The 21,130-nt window shown below is 42.6% G+C and overlaps 1 protein-coding gene across 1 annotated transcript in view; it reads left to right on the top strand.

The window, feature by feature from the left end:
• The window catches only part of EPHA4 (EPH receptor A4), a gene marked incomplete at its 3' end in the record, with an annotated part of 130,214 nt that overhangs the window by 94,336 nt on the left and 14,748 nt on the right, over positions 1-21,130 (top strand). Inside the window, exons 6-8 of the mRNA XM_080933181.1 lie at positions 10,314-10,438; positions 11,605-11,764; positions 12,809-12,920. Coding sequence (XP_080789307.1) covers positions 10,314-10,438; positions 11,605-11,764; positions 12,809-12,920 — 397 coding nt within the window. The remainder of the gene's footprint in view (positions 1-10,313; positions 10,439-11,604; positions 11,765-12,808; positions 12,921-21,130) is intronic.

Raw genomic sequence — 21,130 nt, 5'->3', positions numbered from 1 at the left:
CAGTTGAGTGTGAGGTGACTCAAACCAAATGGTGTGCAAGCAGAGGTCATGTCTACTGACTTGGGAGGTTGGAGAAACCACCACAGTATCTCCATCATAGCTGCTGCTATTACTGTGGAAAGTTAGCTTTTAAACATACACTTTCTCAGTCAAGGGCATGGTATCAATACCTCTAATCCCAGAGCTGTGGAGGCAGAGGTAGGTGGATCTCTGAGTTTTGGGCCAGACTGGTCTCCAGAGTGAGTTCCAGAACAGCCAGGGCTGTCTTCAAGAATTGCTCCCAGCAACTTCTGCTGCTAGCTTGGCCTCAATAATAAAGTTTCTAAAATGTTCCCAAATTGGTACTACCACTGGGGAGCAAATGTTCCCATGAGCCTGTGGGGGTACATTTCCCATTCAAATCCTAACCAAAAGAAAGGGGATGTGCAGCTTTCTATAGACCAGTGGGTGAGAATGTGGGTGCTAGCATATGGCTCTGAAATTCACCAGTTACGGAATTATCTTAAGGAAGCCACACTACTTCGTCCTATAAATCCTCATCTTTAAGATGGGATAATAATAGTGCCTGTTTCAGGAAGTTGATGGGGATTAATTCATACAAGAGATGTTGAATAAAGCTTGGAAATCACTGCTGCCTAACGTGAGTTCACTGTGTGTGTGTGTATGTGTGTGTGTGTGTGTGTGTGTGTGTGTGTGTCATTATAGATGTGCTATGGAGAAAGGATCTTTTGAGTCAGGTGGACTTGGATTTTTAACTCAAAGCTTTGGTCAAGTTATTTAATTTCCCTATGCTAGAATTCCTGAATTTGAAACACAAGAATGTTATTTATAGCTACTGGAAAGAATAGCTAAGGGTACTAGAAAGTAGAGAGGTGCTGTGTGTGTGTGTGTGTGTGTGTGTGTGTGTGTGTGTGTGTGTGTATGTGTGTGTGTGTGTGTGTGTGTGTGTGTGTCTGTGTGTGTATGTATGTGTGTGTGTCTGTGTGTGTTAATGGCCTGCAGTAAGGGTAGACAGCTTCCTTCTCATTTCTGTGACCAGCTCTGACCCATATGGATCCACATCTTCAACTGTGTGCTGCTAATTATGCACCAGAGATTAAATTACCTTTATTTCTAAAAAGAAAAGCTCACCCAACCTCACTGTCTTTTCTATTTCATATGGATCCAGGCTCAGCCAAATCCCTTGGCCCAGTATTTTGTCATTTTGCTGAGCTTAACTTTGCTGAGCCTACTGAGCTCGTGTGTCCCTGCAGAGCCTCTACTTCTGCCTCTGGCCCTGCTCACCTCAGGGTAACATGCTCCGGTTCTTCACAAATGAGTGGGGATCTGTCCATCATCCATAGCCAGGAACTGGAAGGAACCTGGACACCATGCTGGCAGCTTCAGACCACAGATCAATCTTCTGTTGGCCACAGTACACGACACTTCATTTCAGTTCATTGTTATGAAAATGTCTTTTTGAGGCTAAATGGCCCCACTTCGCTCCAATAGGCACCTGCTGTAACCCTCAACGTCCACAAGTGGGTTATTGCAATAAAACATAATTTCTTGCTGAAGTCATGTTCAGTTGGTGGGGAGAGCTGGCGTCAGGCCTCCAGGACAGGCCAAGGTTGGCATCAACCTCCAGCTGGCAGATTACAGATGAGAGAGAATAGAGAGTCACAAGGGGATATTCATGAGTGAGTCTAGAAAATAAGTAATTACTTCAACCAAATTCCATAGTCCGAGACTCAGTCATATGATCGTCCTTGGATACAAAGGAGTCTAGGAATGTGGTTTTGGCTGGGCAGCTCCATCTTTGAAGCAGCTATTTGGATAAAGGGAATTCACATCTCTGGACAGTAAGTAAATGGCCCTGCCACCTCCCATGGCAGCACACAAGCCCCTTTAAACGAAAGTTAAGAACATCACATCCTGTGGTTCCAAGTCTTATTGATGGCTTTCTGTAAAGAGTTGAAAATAATTTGCTGTCCACCTCTTGGCAGTGGGGAGTAGGGGGAAGACAACTGTATAAAGTTTTGATTCCACATTAAGGCAAAAGTAAAGAACGGTGACAGCCGGTATAAAAGCTTGAGCACGTGAACTGTTCTTTATTAGTGTTCCAAAATCAGATTCTTGGGTGCGTGGCTCAGTCGCACCCTTCGATAAACATTCACATGCGCTGCTTACGTTGTAGTATTTGTTGAAAATACATGTTGCACTTCCCTCTGGGGGAAAAATTACTGTCTGGGAAAGATGCAATCGTCCTGTGTTTCAAAATTTGAAATTAATCCATATGGGATCCATTCGTATTTAAATGTAAATAAGTGCCATTTAATTCAGCCTCTTCTGAAGATTTTGGCTGAAAATCAAGCTGTGTGCTTTTTGTCAAAGTGAAAAACAACAGATGATGCAACTTTTGGTTTCTCTGTCCCTTTTGCTTAGTTGTCATGTTCCCCCCTAATTGGGGGTGGTTGGTGGAGGGTTTTGTTTGTTTGTTTGTTTTGGTTTTGAGGCAAGGCCTCACATTGTAACTCGTTCTGATCTTAAACTACTAAGCTCAGCATGGCTCTGAAATCGGGGCCACCTTCTTGCCTCAGCCTCCTGGATTACAGATGTGGACCATCAAGCCCAGCTGCTTTGTTCCCAGAAGATAATGCGCTCATGTAATGTGATAATTTAGTAGCTTTAGTAAGAGATGGAGGGAGTAGAGTAAGGTTCTTACACAGGGATCCTGAGGCAGCTGAGTTTGAGTTTTTAAAGGAATTTATGGGGCGGGGGGTAGCAAAAGTAATCTAACTAATTAAATGTGCTACAAACATCACGGGTATCTGAAACTTTTGGTCTTGTTGAATCCTATAAGAATAATAGTGTTTAAAAAAAAAAAAAAAACAGAGTGTATAGCCTTTTCTGGAGTATAAAAACTGCTCAGTGGTTAGTTCCTTGCACTGTAGATACTGCTGAGTCCATGAGAAATTCTTCACTCTCCTTGAATGTGGAAGAAAGCAATTAATGTTAGCACCAGAATTCTTAGCCTCTCTGAGATGTAAAACCTTTAATCACAAGGATATCATTAGTGCTCCGAAGCTTTTCATTTTGATGCTTGACAGCATTTTAAAATGCACAAACCTTTGATATGAAGCAAATCAGAGCTTTGGTGTTGGACTGAGAAAGAAAAGACTGAACAAAAACCACCTTAAGCTGCGAGTAATTAAATTTAAATATGCTGTTTGAATAAAGCCGAGGTATTTATAAACTGCGTTTAGTTTTCCTATCAGGAAGAGACCACCATTTCCTTAAATTCAGATTCTAGGGTAGGAGGAAGGAATTAGCCACCTTACTGTGGCTAAGTCATCTTCAGGCCGAACAATGACCAGTGTACTATTGACATCTACCCATCTGGCCTTTGGACTTTGAAGGGCTGTTTTTGCTCTTCCACACTCCTCCAAACCCTAATTTGAGCCAGGAATGGAAAGCAGTTGGGTTATTTGAGCTGTTTTTTCCCCCTATAAATCCACAGTCCAACAGTTTTCACTCCTAGCTTACGTTGCTTGTTGGACACAAAAAAGCAATGGACTGCATACAGCCCAGTAGTTGAGTACATCTTTCCCTGGATCTTTTCTCCTTATCTCTTTTTCTCTTCACCATCCCATTTGGGTATCACAAGCACCAAACTGAGGCAGTAAAATGACTTGTAGGTGTTTAATGGCAAGTCATTGAGGAAGTGAATAAAAGAAAATTGCAGTATTCACATCAGTAGGGAGCAAGGAGAACTGCTGAGCTTTGAACCAAAGAAAGTTAAATTTACTATGTTCTTAAAGGGAGCCACCTCTGTTGGACATCAAAGCATCCCCCATAATTCTTCCTCCTGGTGAAATGTGCCACCGTTAGTCACGATGGAGCCCTCTAATCTATGTGGTTTCTGTTTATCCAAAACACACAGGGAGATAAAACCACATGTGCCTTCTGAATGCTTGTGGTCTTTCACAAACTCAATGCCACCTTAGGTACAGAGCAAAAAAGTCTAAATTCTCATTTTCTCAGGGTTATGTGGAATTCTCAACATCAAATAATGGGGGTTGTCGGTAGATGGGGAGGTGTGTGAAACTTATCTTGGTTTTTCTATCAGAATGCTCAATATATTCAACTTCCAAACTTGGGTGTATTCTCCCTTTTGTCTTCTGTAGGTTTTGCTTTATCTTATCTATTATCATTGGTGCGGGGAAAGACAGTCTGTTCCAGTTGTTTAATCTAGTTCCTAGCCTGACTGCAGAGGGCCCCTGATTTTTCTTCTGTGGTATGATGAGGGTCCCCAGGGGTATACGTGACGGCTCCTATGCCAGCTGCCTGTCCGCAGAGCCCGTACAGTCTTATATAACAAAAGGGATGCTGGGGACCTTCAGGGTTTTAGCAAATGACCTAGAAATCTCTGCCTTGTCCTTCCTCACAATTAAGACGGTCAGGAAAACTATTTTCATCCACCCTAGAGGTACAGACGAGAAACAGTGAATAAATTGTCAACACCTCTGTCATCCTAAAGAGCAGTCCCTCAAAATGTCTGGAACAGGTGCAGTGAAGCCTGGCTTTTCTGGTAACTTACATTTGAATGACATTTTTACAGCCTGCGTGTTTGAAAAGTGTTCAGAAACGTCACATGGACCTCGCAAACAAAGATCCCATTTATAATTAGGACTGTCATCTGCTTTGCCGCCTATTGTCAATGTCTTGGTTAAGCTAAATGACAAAACTAAACCCACAAAAGGTCATGAGAGGTGGAAGCTGGGTGGGGGTTGGGGGTGTTGAAGGAACACTTGTGACTGGTGCGTAATATTCAGAAAATGTTTCACTGTCCACACACCAAAGAAGGTAGATCAGTTTTATGATTTAGTTCATTATTATTCAGTTAAATGTACTGAGCACACATACTCTATGGCAGCCATCCTGAACCCTGAGCTGTAATGACAACCAGCATTCTAGCAGCTTAAGCTTGTGTCTAGAAGCTTTTACTAATGCAAAGTTCAGGCAAGAAAAGACAGGGACATTTCCAAGATGGGAACTAATACATTTTAGAATTATTAAGAGACACTTTTCTATTTTTTTTTCCTAAGCATTCTACTAAATCATTAAAGTGAAAAATATTTAAGTTATATGGTTTGAGTAATTCTTTCTTTCTTTCCTTCCTTCCTTCCTTCCTTTCTTCCTTCCTTCCTTTCTTCCTTCCTTCCTTCCTTCCTTCCTTTCTTCCATCCTTCCTTCCTTCCTTCCTTCCTTCCTTCCTTCCTTCCTCCCCCCTTTCTTTTAAATGCATTGGAGGAGGTCTTTACCCAGAACCAGAGAGAGAATTTGTTTGTCCCAGCTCCACCTTCTCTATCCTGCCTCCTCTTTAAGAAAGTCTTTTGAGGACCGGGTCTTCTGTGACATGAGCTGGCTCGTAGCAGAGTTTAACTGTGAATCTCTGATCGACCTGCACCTATCTCCCCAGTGCTTGGATTACAAGCGTGTTCTACCAGTCCCAATGTAGGTGTCAGAGAAACCTTGACCATACTAGACAGTGAGAAATACTTTGTGACCCAAGGTACCTTTTTCCTTATCCCAGCCTCCGGTCCCATACTGCCTTGTCCTATGCAGTATTTTAGTTCCAATATAAGTTCCTAAGCAGAGGTATAAAGCATACTTTTTTTTTTTTTTTTTTTTTTTTTTGGAAATTGCTGAATGGTTGTGTTGTAATGGTTTGTAAGCAAAAGAGGAAATGAAGAATATCCTTGGGGTTAAAAAACAATTCCCTTGAGACTAAGGAGGAATTGCTCTCTTACCCACATCTCAAACTAGGACAATTGTCATCTGTTTGCTATTCAGAACATTGCCACAAAACCTTGAAAATTACGGGCGTAATTGAATGAGAACATAAATCTTTATTTAGAGTTTTTACCCTCTGGTCCTGCTTGCCTTTGCAGGCTTCATACCCATCTTTCCGTACCCATATATTACCCATTAGTGTCATTCTTCCTTCTTGCAATGTGCCCCAGCAAAACTCTGGCTTTTAAAACGGGCCTACGTAGAACTGTGAGCAAAGTTTGATGGTCAAGTACTTGCGACGGATTCTCAGGCCTCTGGGTAGGATCCCGGCACTACGGTGAAGAGGATGATGAGGATGGCGATGATGATGATGACAATGACGTAAGGTTAAAACCAGGTGTGGTAGTACATCTTTACAGCCATAACACTCAGGAGGCAGAGGCAGGTGGATCTCTTGAGTTCAAGGCCATCCTGATCTACAGAGCAAGTTCCAGGACAACTAGAGGTATACAGAGAAACCCTGTCTCAAAACACAGAACCAAACAAAACCAATACATTTCTAGACGGAGTGGGATAGGCAGGTGTGCATAGGTACCGGGGAAGGCATTGAGGGAGGTCCTAGGGAAGAACCACTGAGCTCTAACCGAGAAATGGATTGGTTGCTTGCTCCATGTAAAGTTAGGTTGTTTTCTATTTTTTTTTTTTCTAACATTCTCTGTAATTCTGAGTATGCCAAGGTCAAGATCTCAAGTCAGTGCCCGAATAGGCTCAATGTTTCTTGAATGCTGGGTAATCTTACATTTTAACAAAGTTTGGCAAGGCAAGAGTACCCAGCGAAAGCTGATAACATGGGTTCGCTTACATTTTATATTGTTATGATTATCTGTCACTAATTGGAAGTGATAATAGTGCTTATTAATGGGAAGTTTCCTTGCAATATAACACCATTTCAGATAAGCATTAAAGTATTCATGATACAAGCTGTTGGGGGCTGGAGGTTGGCATCACATGGGTGGTGTAAGAAGACCAGTGCTTGGGAACCCCTGGGCTACGGGGCCGACTGGGACATTCCATTGTCACGTGCCTCCTCGAGGGAAATGGGCTGAAGGCAGGCACACGCAGCAAGCTGATGGCTTCCAGATGTAGAGTTGGAGGCTGTGTCGGAAACAGGATAGATAGAAAAAGGAGAGGGGTGAACTCATATGTGGCTTATGATATAGAAAGTGGCCTCTTTCCCAAAGTGGCAGTATGGCAGAGCTGAGGTCTTCCCTGGAGAGGGCTGAAGCTCCTCTATGGGAACGCTCCATGTGCAAATGCTTGACTTAGGTATGTTTCCATGGCCTTACCAGGCCATGGATGGCTTTTGTCATTGTGCCCAGTGAAACACCCCTCCTCCCCCCAAGAACAGCTGTTCAATCAAGAATTCAAATATGACAAGCTCACATCATGGGGCACTTCTGGTGAATCAGAGCCGTGTGTTCTGTTTTTCTGTAGGTGGTACCAAAGGCAAACATCTTCTGAATTCTTCTGACTGGCCAAAGCTGCGAGGTTTCACGGTCTTTCCTTCCCACTGTGTGTCTCTTTCCTTTCTCTCTCTCTCCTGCATTTTTATGACACCTCAGACACAATCCTCTCTGCCCATTTTTCCCCCACAGTGCATGCACATCAGTCTGTCACGTAAGTGTGCATTAAGACCAGTCTGTTAACGAAGGGATCGGATTGTACTGTCTCACTGCTTGACAATTGCCAATAGCCAGGCTGAGCTCAGATCCCTTTTGAGCGGCCACCAGAATGTTGCTGCTCAAACTTCAAAAATTGAAATTGGATTTATTTCCCTGTGCTTCGATGTCCTCATAACCTAGCCAGAGAGAATCCATTTTAGCTCGGCAACACTCTCTGGGGGTATCCAGGCTATTGTTGCCCAGAGACTGTAGATTTTTTCTTTTCTTTTTTTTTTTTTTTTCTTTTTTTTTTTTTTTTTTCCTTTTTCAGAATCCAACCCAGACTGCTTCTGAGAGAAAGTTCATTTGATAATTTCCTGATTTGCTTCCCTCCTGCCTCTTCTGTAATGGCTTCACTTTTCTATTTCATTTCCCAATCTTGAACTTCAGAGCTCAAAGAGCCCCCTTTTATAGAGTGTATGCTAAAGTGCTCGGTTAGGCAATATATTTATTACCTGCAGTGAAATGGCTTTCACAGCCAGGCAGCCTCCTGAGCCTGGCCGCCTCTCTACCTCTATATTTAAGAAACTTGCTCCTTGAATTCTATAGGATAAAAGTTCTATGCCAAGCAGCATAGAAGAAGAAAAGCATGGTGTGTGTGTGTGTGTGTGTGTGTGTGTGTGTGTGTTAATACATCTAACGAGCACATTTCCGTTCTTCATTTTCTTCTGATGTTCAGTGGCTTCCATATGTCTGCTGCATGCAGCTTTGTTCATCCAGTTGGGTATTACTAACCTTGGCCTTGCCTTTGATGGAGACCATGTGTATGTGCTGTATCTTTTAATGTTTCAGTGGTGTTTATGCCTGAGTTCCAATCTGGAATAGCTTTGGATATGAGGAGAGAGAGAGAGAGAGAGAGAGAGAGAGAGAGAGAGAGAGAGAGAGAGAGAGAGAGAGATGTTGGGAGGGATGTCTGAACTTGTGTTTCCATCCTAAGGCATCCCTAACAGAGATGTCAGGATGTCAGTATCTGCCTCTAGGAGACAACCCTTGCTGGATTGGCTCTGTCATGGAGAGTCTTCCTTTTATGACGGGTCTATCCACTCCACTCTGCTGCTAGGATACATAATCATCATGTATTGGTCAGGCAGGTTTGGACTCTTTCCATACTGCGCTGCCGGTGTTAACTTACTTTACTTCTTCCTTTCTGCACTGAGAGTTGGCAGCCCTTTGGGTACAAGGGAGGAAAACACTCATTTGTCTGAAGCCCGCTTTCACATTCTCACAGTTGTGGGGTAAGGTGACCAGGCATTCAATTTAGCAAGGCCCCTAATCTCTGGTACTTGAGGCCAGCTTTGAGAGATAAGATGAAGGATTTCATGGAAATTTCCTCTTCTCTCTGGGGATTGCATGTTGGCAGTGGTCCATGCCTGTCACAGCAGAGCTCGCTAACATGGCTAGAGGTGACAACTCCACAGACGAGAGATGCAAGCATTGGGCATCCTGGTTGAATGCGGCTCTAGTATGTACCACGCCCCCCATTAGCATACCCATGAAAATTGCCTTCATGTTTTTCTCCGTGGAAAGGAAGGTTTGCTGCCCACCCACCACAAGAACAACTTCAACCTCTTGTAAAATAGTCCCATAATGTCATTTATGTCCAGCGAGACCATTGTGGATTTTATTTGTGTCTTCATTATTTGCACGGCCGTGCTTACACGGAGGAGTCTTACTGTAATCAAACAGTGCTTTTATTTATATTGGAAAGTGTATAAATCCTTTGCCTTCCGGCATCCCCACAGTAACTGGAGGAGTGGTAAATTCCCCTGCTTATATAGAATTAAGTATCAATAAGAGGCCTCAGTTCTTAGAGGTAGGGTGGAAGGCTTGCTCAGCTTGTCTGGAGGTTTGCCTGAGGGGACTATGCTATGACTTGGAAAAGGACACCTCAGGCTGTGAGCCCTGTTGTACCCATGGCCCAATAGCAAAAGCCACTTCAGGAACCAGGAACACTGCTCCCAAAGTCACCAACCCTTTCCTTCACAGTTGAGTGTGTGTGTGTGTGTGTGTGTGTGTGTGTGTGTGAATACACACCCATTTCAATGTCTAGTTTTGCAGTGGCCACAGAAGGACCTCAGGTATAGAAGAATATCCACTGCCCTTGTCTTATGCCCTTCATTTCTGTGAAGAGACACCATGACAAAGGCAATTCTTATAAAGGCAAACTTTATAAGAATTTAATTGGAGCTGGATTACAGTTTCAAAGATTTAGTTCATTATCATCCTGCCAGGAAGCTTGGCAACTTGCAGGCAGACATGGGGCTGGAGGAACCTAGAGGTCTACAACTTGATTTGAAGGGAGAAGAAGGGTTGGGTGGCTATCTTCTGCACTGGGCGAAGCCCACCTCCAGTGACAAACCTCCTCCAACAAGGCCACACCTCCTAACAGCGCTAGCATTTAAATACTTGAATCCATGGGAGCCACACCTAGTGAAACCTCCACAGCCTTCCTTGATCCTTTTCCACTCACCTCTCTACTTCCAGAGTTACAAATCAGTGCCAGCCTCATCCAGCTGTTCTGTGGGTACTGGTGATCCAGGCTCAGATCCTCATGATTGCAAAGCAAGCCGTACCCATAGGACCTCCTCCTCGGACCCCTCACAGATGATCCTTTAAAGACAAGCCATATAGGAAGGAAGCCATATATTGTTTGGAGACAATGGTGACAATAAATGTTCTTGTCTGGGGAAAGGCAATGTGGCCAGGGGGAAGGCATGGGACTCTGAGGTTGAGTGACATTGTTGAATAGTGCTTCCCAAGGTATGTTTCCCTCTGAAGTAAGATTATTTCTGTCTTTCTTTTTTTTCCTCCTGATAGCACCATCATCCATTGCTTTGGTCCAGGCTAAAGAAGTTACAAGATACAGTGTAGCTCTGGCTTGGCTGGAACCTGATCGGCCAAATGGAGTCATCTTAGAATATGAAGTCAAATATTATGAAAAGGTATTTCTTTCTTCTTCACCTTTCTCCTTTCTCGCTCTTCTTCTTTCTCTTTCTTTCTGTTTCTTCCCCTGTTTTCAAGTATTAGATAGCTCTAACTCATGAAACAGTGGTTAAAAGAAAATCAAATGCATCTCGATTCTCAACAAATCTGATTATGAAATGTAATATTTGGCTTGTTATCTTGAAATACACACACTGTTCTAAAATAATTATATTTTCTTTTGAGTACAAGAAATCAAGACCTAATCTGTATACCTCCTATCACAGAGCATGACTCATAACTGCTAAAGAAATGATATGTTTAAGCAGATCACTGCTGTTCAAAATAAAGGTGTGGGTTTTGATGACTTTTAACAGAAAATTGGCTGAGGAAAATTACATTCTTCAGGGCTTTATACAAGGCATTAATTTTGCAAATAATTTGTCTCTTAGTGGACAGAGTTCTGAACAGGGCTATTTGTTTCCAAGCTTGTCCAGAAAATGAACAATCGACCTTCCCCCAAACCCACTGTAGATTTTATTTTTTCAAGACAATGTTTCTCTGTGTAGCCCTGGCTGTCCTGAAACTCACTTTGTAGACTAGACTGGCCTCAAATTTAGAGATACTCTGCCTCCCTAATGCTGGGATTAAAGCAGTCTCTGATTGGCTTCTTTCTTTGAAGTAGAGGGAAGACTGGATTGCCTAATAAAAATCAGATTGTAATATTTTTGCCACTTTCCAGAGAGAAAGGCAGAGTATCAAGAAGAAGGAATAGAAATGAGTGGTTCTCAGGGCACACTTGTATCCCAGTCCATTGTACACTAAGGAGAACTCGGGACACACACAGAGATAAGGGTCTGAAATAAAAGATCGTGATGTTCATTTCAATTTAATTTGGGGTTAAAAAAACTAGGGAAAAAAAACCCATCAACCATCACTTGATGTTTCTTTCAAAAACAGGTGACTTCATTCTCAAAATTCCCAATGATTATAAATAAAAAACAGAATGATCAATGTCAACAACCTGTAAAAAGCTACACCAGCACTTCAACACTGCAGACTTATACAAAGAACCGAGGGCTTAGGGAATGTGCCCAGTGTCTAGTCTCTGGCTTCCAGGCTCCTGGGGAGCTGGAGGCTCCTCCCTCCTACCAGAGGACTCATTTTGTGTTTTGCTCTATCGTAGGATCAGAATGAAAGAAGCTATCGCATCGTTCGGACAGCTGCCAGGAACACAGATATCAAAGGCCTGAACCCTCTGACTTCCTATGTTTTCCACGTGCGAGCCAGGACCGCGGCTGGCTATGGAGACTTCAGTGAGCCCTTGGAAGTCACTACCAATACAGGTAACAGGCGCTGCCCATTCCCCAATGCTTCATGTATCAGGTGAACTCCACTCTATGAAACCTGAAGAGCTGTGTATAGTTTTTTTTCTTTTTTTTTTTTGGCTTGGTAAGCATTTAGCTGCTGTGGATATTTGCATGAAACAGAATAGCCAGTGTCTACCTTTTAGAAACCCTTGCGCTGTTGGAAGGAGAACGGTTTTTTCATAAGAGTTTCTCATCTGTCTTCCTGCGAATGAAAAAACGATGTCAGTGTTTATCTTTGTGAACCTTCTACCACCCATGAATAATGGGTTTGCTAACCTGACTAATTGAAGGTTCTGGAGTCACCCCACTTTAAGAAAAAGAGTTTTCTTCCTGAGAAGATTAAAGAAGGAACCAAAATTACCCTTTTCCCCCTCCTACTTATTTCTAAGAATCTGTTTAAATAGTGTCATTAGTGTGCATGCATGTTTTTAAGTCCTTTGTAGCAACATTAGGTCTTGCTCCCTGGAAAGCAGGAATGAACACACGTTTACTGCGCAAGAGATCTCCACCTCCTTAATTACTTAACCCAGATGGGGCCAACTTGATAAGGAGATGCTGGGATAGAATTTTCAATGTCTGTTACAGATCTAAATTGCTCTTATTGGCAGATTATTAAGAATAAAGAAGACAGATGGGAAAGTTGGGATGGCTGTAAGGGACACTGGCATCCTTGGTATTATCAGGAAAGCTATAAGGAGGAGGGTGCTTTGAGCTGACCTCTAATAGGTTGGATTCTAATAGCTGTGGATCAAGGTTCCTTATGAATTTTCCAAAGGTGGTTTTTACCAAGGAATATAGGTTTTCATTATGTGAGATTTTTTTTCCCCCCAAAAGATTAAGGCATCGACATATGTTTTTATTATATTAATCGCAGAATGGTTGTGAGGGGATGGGAAGGTGGGGGTGGGATTTGCTTAGCAGATGCTGGGGCATGTATGTGCTAACATGGATGTTGAATGCACTTAACAAGTTCTTCCTCTTCAGACTGCTCCCATGTGACCCCAAGTAATTGTCTTCCAGTGCCTTCCCGGATCATTGGTGATGGAGCCAACTCCACTGTCCTGCTGGTCTCCGTCTCTGGCAGTGTGGTGCTTGTGGTCATTCTCATTGCAGCCTTTGTGATCAGCCGTAGGTAAGGACAGCAGCACCTCCTCCTCCTTCCCAGTGTTCTGCAGGAGGCTTGTGTCTTATCTTGCATGCCAGTACCTTTCAGTCCCCTGTGAAGCCCGGACTGTGTGTGCACCAAATGTAAAGGTAGGATAGGCTGTATAAAATGCAGACCCCAAAAGTTGAGCATTGCCATCTGACAGCTACATTTGCTTTCTTCTATAAGATAGCAGTGGTTGTTGCCTGTCTCAAAGAATTGTTGGCAAGAAACTTTGATAAACATGTTAGGTACCACAGTAACACAGTAGGTACTTCAGCATGACATTGGTTAACAAGAATGGTAAGGAATGTGAGCACTGTGCCTCTCCATCCCTCGGAAACATCAGCATTCTCAGAACTCTCACTGATCATCCTGGGCACAGTGATGTCTCTCTTGGAAGAGATTCTGATTGGGCGGCATATTTATCCCATGAGCATTTAAGGTAAATATGGACACTTGAAAGAGAAAGAAAAGTAGTGATGGCTTGGTTGCATGGTCTTTGGAGCCGTTCTCTTCCTATCACCCCTGTCCAGTTGCTCACACTGACCGGTAGTGTCATGGGGTACAGATGTTTATCAGCATCTGTGCTGATTCTTGTCTTAGCTGCTTCTCGCCGAATACCACATTCACAATTTCCCATGGCTGGGCTGTCACTGTGAATATGATCTTCTTCATCTGAAGCTCTCCAAGTGACAGAGGATAAAGGTGATATAAAGGAATATCCGGTGCTTATCCTGAGGTGTCTTGGCATGATTATAATTAGAGCTCTGTTTGGACCCCAACAGCCATACTTGGCTCATAGGCCACTAACCGTCAGATTGTCTCATCCACTTGCTGAAGATCTCCCTGATGTCTCTGGATAGCTTCATCGTGTGTGCAAGCCACATTGACGTGCTTTGACATTTGGGTGATGAGCCGATGTAGAGTTTGCCGGAGTGGCCCATGCATCTCCTAATATCTTGATTCCACCCTTGCTTTGTAGAGCACCCCAGTGTACAAAGGTCCATCTGTTCACTCCAGTACTAACACACTAGAGAATGATGCATTGCTCTGTATGGTGCCTCTGTGCTTGTCACTGGCTTTGTTCCTTTCTGCAAAGTTGATAAGTAGACATGTTCAACTAGAGCTGTGACTTATGTCTCCCAGAAGGAAAAAGTCTGAAAGGTGATCAAGACTTTTCCTTATCTGCTGCCCTGCCATGAGATTTTGCTTCTCTGTATGTGTCACGTAAAGGATGCATTGTATGATGTAGAGGAAGTGGTGCATTGTCCTGAACTTGTCCAATGGCAGAGAGAAGAATGAGATGGGGCAGGGTAGGGGTAGAAATTCCATGGACATTTGTAATTTCAAATATGGCATATTTCAGCGGTTCAAATATAAACACAGGAATTACTAAAATGGTAAAAAATAATGAATGAAAAACATGAATGGCCTCTTTCAAAAACAGTAGCCTAGAAGATTCCAGCCGCCGTGTGATGCTCAGGGGCACGTGAGCATTTCAAGTAGTTGGCAAATGAACTCATCTTGCTCACTGGACTCAGCTTTTCTGTAAAATTCCTTTCTTTTTTCTTTCGTTTTTATTTATTGGCTTATTTATTTATTTATTTTGGTTGTTGTTTTAAAAGTGTTTCCCCAAGGACAACAGTCAGACCCAAGCAGTTAGAGATAACTCACTCCTGTAGCTGTTCAGTGTCAAATGTTAGCTTTGGTGAGAAGAAAGAAAAGCGGCCACATTATAATGCAGAGAGATGTGATTATTAAAAATTGGGACTGCCCAAGGCAGCATCCTCAAGTCTGAGGACTTAATTCCCTTTGTGCTCCCATTGATCATTTTGTTATGTCATGGAAGAGCACCAAGGGGACGCATGAGATTTCCAATTATGAGGCCATCCCCTCCTTAGAGACCTGAGCCTGTCCAGCTACCCAGTGATGATTCCTGCTCCTTCTCCCCCATTAAAAAAAAAAAAGCCACTTCACAAGGCTGATAAACACTACTTGGTGATTGGTCCTCAATGGATCAGTTTTTAGAAAATGAAATGTCAGCCCCTTGCCCTCATATTGATTTTTCCTTAGTGTCAGCCATAAAGCTGTCTAGGGAAGGGCTTCCTGGAGCCGGGTAGCTGACAGGCCTGTAGCAGCAGGGTGCTCACTCAGCTAATCCTTCTTGCCACTGGGCTGTCTGCTCCCTTTATCTGGGACAACTGCGTGGATTTAAACCGGACAACAGGTAAGCAGAGGAGCCGGGTACTGCAGACAAAGAAGCATGGAAACGACAGGTAGTAAATGGTACCTCAACCAGGCCAACAGTGTGAGGAAGTCACAGACTGAGCACCTGAGCCTCAAGAAGCCAAGTCACCTCTGCCTGTCACCATCTCTTGTTTCCAAGAGCCACAGAAAGGATGGTGGAAACCTAGCATGGTGACACCCAGCACTGGGGAAGCTGAGGTAGGAGGACTGAGAGGTTGGGGCTAGCCTGTGTCCACAAGTGAAGCCGAGCCCTCGTGAGCTGAGCTGAATCTCAGGGTTATTGTTGGCATGGTGGTCTAGATGGAAAAAGACTCAGGACGAGAGCTTCTGGTGGCTGCCAGGATAAAAGTCTGTCTGTTGCTAATTTGTTATTTAAGGGGAAACTGTCTCGGGCTCACAATTGGCTTGTTGCTAGATTTTAAAATAGGTGGTGTTTATTTATTTAATTGTATTCATTTAATTTCTAATGAGAAGCCAGAACTTGAGCTAAACAGAAATAATCCCCTCTTTCAGTCAGAAGGTTCAGCTTTTCTTTCTTTCTTTCTTTCTTTCTTTCTTTCTTTCTTTCTTTCTTTCTTTCTTTCTCCTTGGCCAACTTGAACATGTGAACATTTGGGAATTTTCATCAAAGAATAAAATTATTGCATTTATATATTTTAAGTATTCAACATGCAAGCAACAGGAAATGCTGTCCAGCTGTGGCAATTATTTTGACTGAGATGTTTTTCCAACCTACATAATGTCAAGTAAATAAGTTAATGTACTTTCAATTTTTTTACATTTTCTCTATGCTTGTGTGTTTAGAGGTCAGAGGACAACTTGTAGGAGTCTGTTTTCTTCTTCTCTTCCTCCTCCTCCTCTTCCTCCTCCTCCTCCTATTATGAAGGTTCTGGGGATCGAACTCAGGTCTTCAGGCTTGGTAGCAGATGCCTTAACAAGTGAGCTGTCTCAACAGCCTCTAATTTACATTTTATGGCATTGTAGACCTGTGCTTAGGTTATCATTTCAGGAGGATATCTGCTTTTCAGAGCACCCAGTGGACCTTGCTATAGATATGACAATAGAATATCGTCATGAGAACTTTGATCCCAGCTATATATACATTCTCTTAAAGAACAAATCACCATTTTTCTATTTACTTGTTTAGATATTTAGGGTCTCAAGTTTAACCACTTTTTTTTACTGCTTCTTAAACCTATCTTTCAAAGGGCTGTTAATAGTTTTATAATTAAATGCAACTTGAAACCCAGGACCTTCCAGACTGATAAACTCTGCATTAAATTTTTCTGATAGCCCTTGTCCTGTGATAGCAATGATTTCAAACTATTAAAGCTGCTCTTTTTCTCTAATATTCTTACAAATATTAATTAATACTTATGTATTTAACATGTATGTGTTTATGTGCACTCATGTGTGCCACATCATACATGTGCTGGTCAAAAGACAACTTGCAGGGTAGAAGTTTTCTTCTACCCCAGGAATCCCAAAGATCAAACACAAGTCCTCAGGCTTGGTAGCAAGTACCTTTACCCACTGAGCCATCACCAAGGCCCTCAACAGTATTTTATCGCTCAAACATGGGAAATAGTATGAAGAAAATGACTAAAATATGGGAAGAGAGAGTCCTTGGGTATTCTTAAAGGACTCTTTGGTTAAGGGATGTCGTGATCTGATGACCAAAAAACACATGCTGATTTCAAGATAGCCCGATTGTGATGGCCAGAGCTACTGGGTTTCCGTGTGCACAAGGGTTATAAAATGGCCCTTTCATCAGATTACAAAGAACCAAATTGATTTTAAGGAAAACAATGTAGCATCCATAGAAAAAATTAGATGTTTATCAGGGCCTGTCATTTTTGAACAAGTGCCATTGGATTCGTGAAAACAAGTTCAGAGTTAGTCTCATACCCAAGGTTCACATTCTGCACTTTGGAGCTTACAGACAGCTCAAGTAATCCTAGAAGAAATACTGTTCCGCCTATGTCTACCTTTTCTTGAGTCCTCCTGTGCATCTCTGGGATGATACGTTCACATAGAAACAAATGCACTTAAATGTTTGCCCAAGTGGGCCCTGATGGCGGCATGTACAGTCACACAGTTGGGAGGCAACTGATGCCAGGGAAACATTTCTAAGCAACTTGCAAGCAACCACAGTGGTTCACTTCTGGCTCTATCAAATTGCTGCTTGGGAGGAGCCATTAGGCATCTTTTGATGCAGGAACAGCAGCCGCTTAAGGAAGGGAAGAAGGATATGCTGTATGAATCTTTGTGGGAAAGACTCCCAGCTCCAGAAAGGGTCCCTACAGGAGCCGTGCTCCTTATTACGATTTCATCTTTAATCTGCATTTTAGTGAATAAATTACTTACCTTTTACTAATTAACTTTGGAATGGTGAACCACATTCATCAAATCTGTGCACTTGATGAGGAAAGTTGGTATTTTGATAAAAAGCGAGGCTTATGGGAGGCCCCTGCCACACTCCTGTCTTCTTATTTGTTTTATTGAGTAGTCAAGGTGCCAGGAAGAGCACACTGGCTGGAAGGTTTCCTGCTGTTCCCTCCGGTGATGGTTAATACCCTTATTAGTCAGTCCCTGGGATGGCAAGGAAGATTTCATTTACTCAAAGTTTCACCTGCAGTGTGAGGGCTCTTTGCCAGGACACCTACTGTGGCAAGGTTCCATGTTTCCCTCTGGACCATTCTAACAAACCTTTCCACTACTTCCCCTTGCTAATCGCCTTGTCCACTTCTTTGTAATTAGAAAATCTCCCACAAAGCCTTGCTTCTTCCATTCAGGTGACCTGTCTGGGATGTCAATTTAGACTTAGCTCATCAGGAGGGCTCACCAAAAGTAAGCTTCAATGGTCTTTCTCTCCTGGGATAATAATGAGCCTCATTGTCTAACTCTGAACCCAAGGGGAAAGGGTCATAGGTGACAGAGGTAGAGCAGAACTGGGGCATTTTTGTTTTCCAGGTATTATTAGTGTGGTAATAGGCTACAATTAGTCTTTGAACAGTAATCCTCCTGTTTCTTTCTCAATATCCCCGGTACCCTTATAGGGTCCTCTACTCCAAATAACACTCCCCATTAAAAAGATCTTTCAAAGCACCTTCACCACTCAGATAGGAAGAAATGGGAAGGCCAACCTTATCCTTCATGACCTCTGCCATTTTGTATTCCCCTGGTTTTGTCCATTTTTACTGAATGTGCTTTATGTGAAAACAGCCATACTTCAGGATTTCTTGAGGCCACTGGTTTCTATTGTAGATACCACACACCCACAACTCTTTAATTTCAAATGAATGCCAAGAGCTCAAGAATATGGCTCAATAGATGAATGCTTTTCTAGCATGCATGTTCCATGTTGGGTCTCTGGTAAATAAAGGAGGGGCAACTATTAAAGCTCTCTTGTTCTACACACACACACACACACACACACACACACACACCTGGCTTAATTTTAGTATTGGAGTTCTAAAATGGTTTAAAAGATAGTCTTACGATTTCAGATAAGGCTTTTAGAACTCTGATAAGATGGCCTATCATACCTTAGGGATTTAGTCTTGGCGTTTTCCTGACCCCAAATATTGTTTCTGTCGTCTCTGATTTAAATCAACACCTTTCTGTTAACTTTTAAAGGGGGCAAAGGACAGGGGAGGGGCAGGCTAGTAGGGATTACATGCTTCATAGAAAGTTCTTTCTATTCATAGCATTAAATCTATTTGTTAAGTTTCTTTGATGAAGCAGTGTAGGAGCGGTTGGATCTGATGCATGAGTTTGCTGATATGAAATGTACTGTTTAGGCTGCAGAGATAGCTGATTTAGTCAGTTGCTTGCTTTGCAAGCACAAGAACCCTCATTCAACCCTCAGAACCCAAGCAATACCAGATGAATGAAAGCCAGCATGACCTTATGCTGATTCAGTTTGGGGTGGAGGGACAAAGCACATACATAGCTGGTGAACCCCAAAAAATGAAACTTCTGAGGAGTGACACCGAGGTTGTAGTCTGTTCTCTGCACATGCATGAACCTGCACACACTCACATACATGCACACGGAACATATCACACACACAACCAATTCACTTCATCTCCTCTGGAAGAGGGCCTATGCAGGGCTGGATCGGAGCAGGGCGAGAGGGGATTTGAGTGATGCCCCTGTTCTGCATTCCTGCCTGTACCGAGTCCTCATCTGTACAATGGAGCTGAACATGTGGTTTCCACCTGATTCCTTTCATAGGGTTGTTGTGAACAAGCAATTAAATAATAGGCCCTTTGAAGGCCCTTTGAAAAGCTAACTGCAAAGGAAAACACAGGCTGTTATTTGGTATTGAAATATGCACTTTGCAGTTAACTGTGGTAACTGGGGTCTCTGTTTTGCTAAGCTGGCTCATGCTTTGCAAACAGCTAGGGGAGGAGATAATGTATGTAATGAGACTACTTTGAAAAGTTAAATGCAATGTAAGAGCACAAGGTATTATTATTTGCAAGGGAATTATCCACGTAGAGGAACATCTGTGGGCTCTGAGGGTCTGATTGCTGAGCTGGTGCCTACATAGCTGACAAATGAGAGGACGTGGGAGGGAGTTTTGCGCATGTGCCCAGGGCTGCGCATGTGCCCAGGGCTGCTGCCAGAGACGGGCTGTCTGCCCACTCACCCGGCTTATCTCTCTTAGTCCCTATGGTACTTTCTCGTCTGTAGGGTTATCTAGCCTTTCTGCCTGTTCAAAGTTGACGGGTTTGAGGATATCTCATTCTGATAGGAATACAAACACTTACCTTGCCTTTGAAATTCAAAGCACAATGATTAATTTTATTGTAAATTTTACATAGAGTCATATATTAACACATTTTATTCCCTAACCTGCTTTTAGTCTCCCAAAGTGAAAAGATCTATAATAAATGAGTTGATTTTTCTAATTATTTTGTATAATAGAATTTCTCGTCATTAAGCATAAAGTGTATATTTAAAGGCCAAGGATGTAGTCCAGTGTGAAGTGTTGGGTTCTATTTCCAGTTTCTCACACTTGGACACAAAATTACATACGTATATACACGTGTGTGTGTGTGTGTGTGTGTGTATGTGTGTGTGTATTTATATATTTAAGGATTTTAATTTTCAAGTCTTGAGTTGACTTTTCCACTTTATAAAAATGATTCATATTTTCCTGACACAAGATTTATATGTATTAGAGATTTATAGTTCCCAAAGTTTTATTAAAAAAAAAAAAATCACTCCAACAGGTTATGGGCAGGCAGAATGTAAATTTTGAAACCAAGGTACCTCTTATTGGAGGAGAATTTACAGTGATCTACCAAATCAACTGGAATGTAGTCAAGTACAAAGCAAATACTGTACTTTGTAAAATTGCATTTATATCTTAGGTATTTATATGTCATATGGTATGTCCCTCTACCCAACTCCTAGCCACCCCCAGAAGAGGATCTAACCTAGGACCTTGCTCTTTGTAGGAGCTCTACTATTGAGCTAAATCCCCAATCCCTGCAATCTAACGTGATAATGAGGTGTTATGATGCTACCATGATTGTAACGACAAGATGTGTTTATTACCTATCACACACTGAACCCTAGCGCCATTTCACTAAGGAAACTGGCTTTCATTAAGACTGTGTATACAGGGCCAGCAAGGTGGGTCCGAATGAAAAAGCACTTGAGTTTAACCTCTAAGAGCCACATGAAGATAGAACGAGGGGATCAACTGTCCAAAACTGTCCCCTGACTGCCACATCCATGTGTGCGTGTGCACAGGAGTTCTCTTATACATACAGGGAGGGAGGGAGGAAGGAAGGGAGGAAGGAAGGACCCAACAGAGGTTGCAGTATTATCTTTATTATTTTGCCTCTCTCTAAGCCTCAGTTTCCCTATGTGTGACGTGAGTGCTGCCTATCCACCCAACTTGTGTTGTGGTCGGGAGTAATTGACTTAGG

This window comes from Micromys minutus, assembly GCF_963924665.1.
Source record: "Micromys minutus genome assembly, chromosome: 19".
NCBI classification, from domain to species: domain Eukaryota; kingdom Metazoa; phylum Chordata; class Mammalia; order Rodentia; family Muridae; genus Micromys; species Micromys minutus.
The sequence above is the reverse complement of the archived record's forward strand: the minus strand, read 5'-3'. Positions and strand labels throughout refer to the sequence as shown.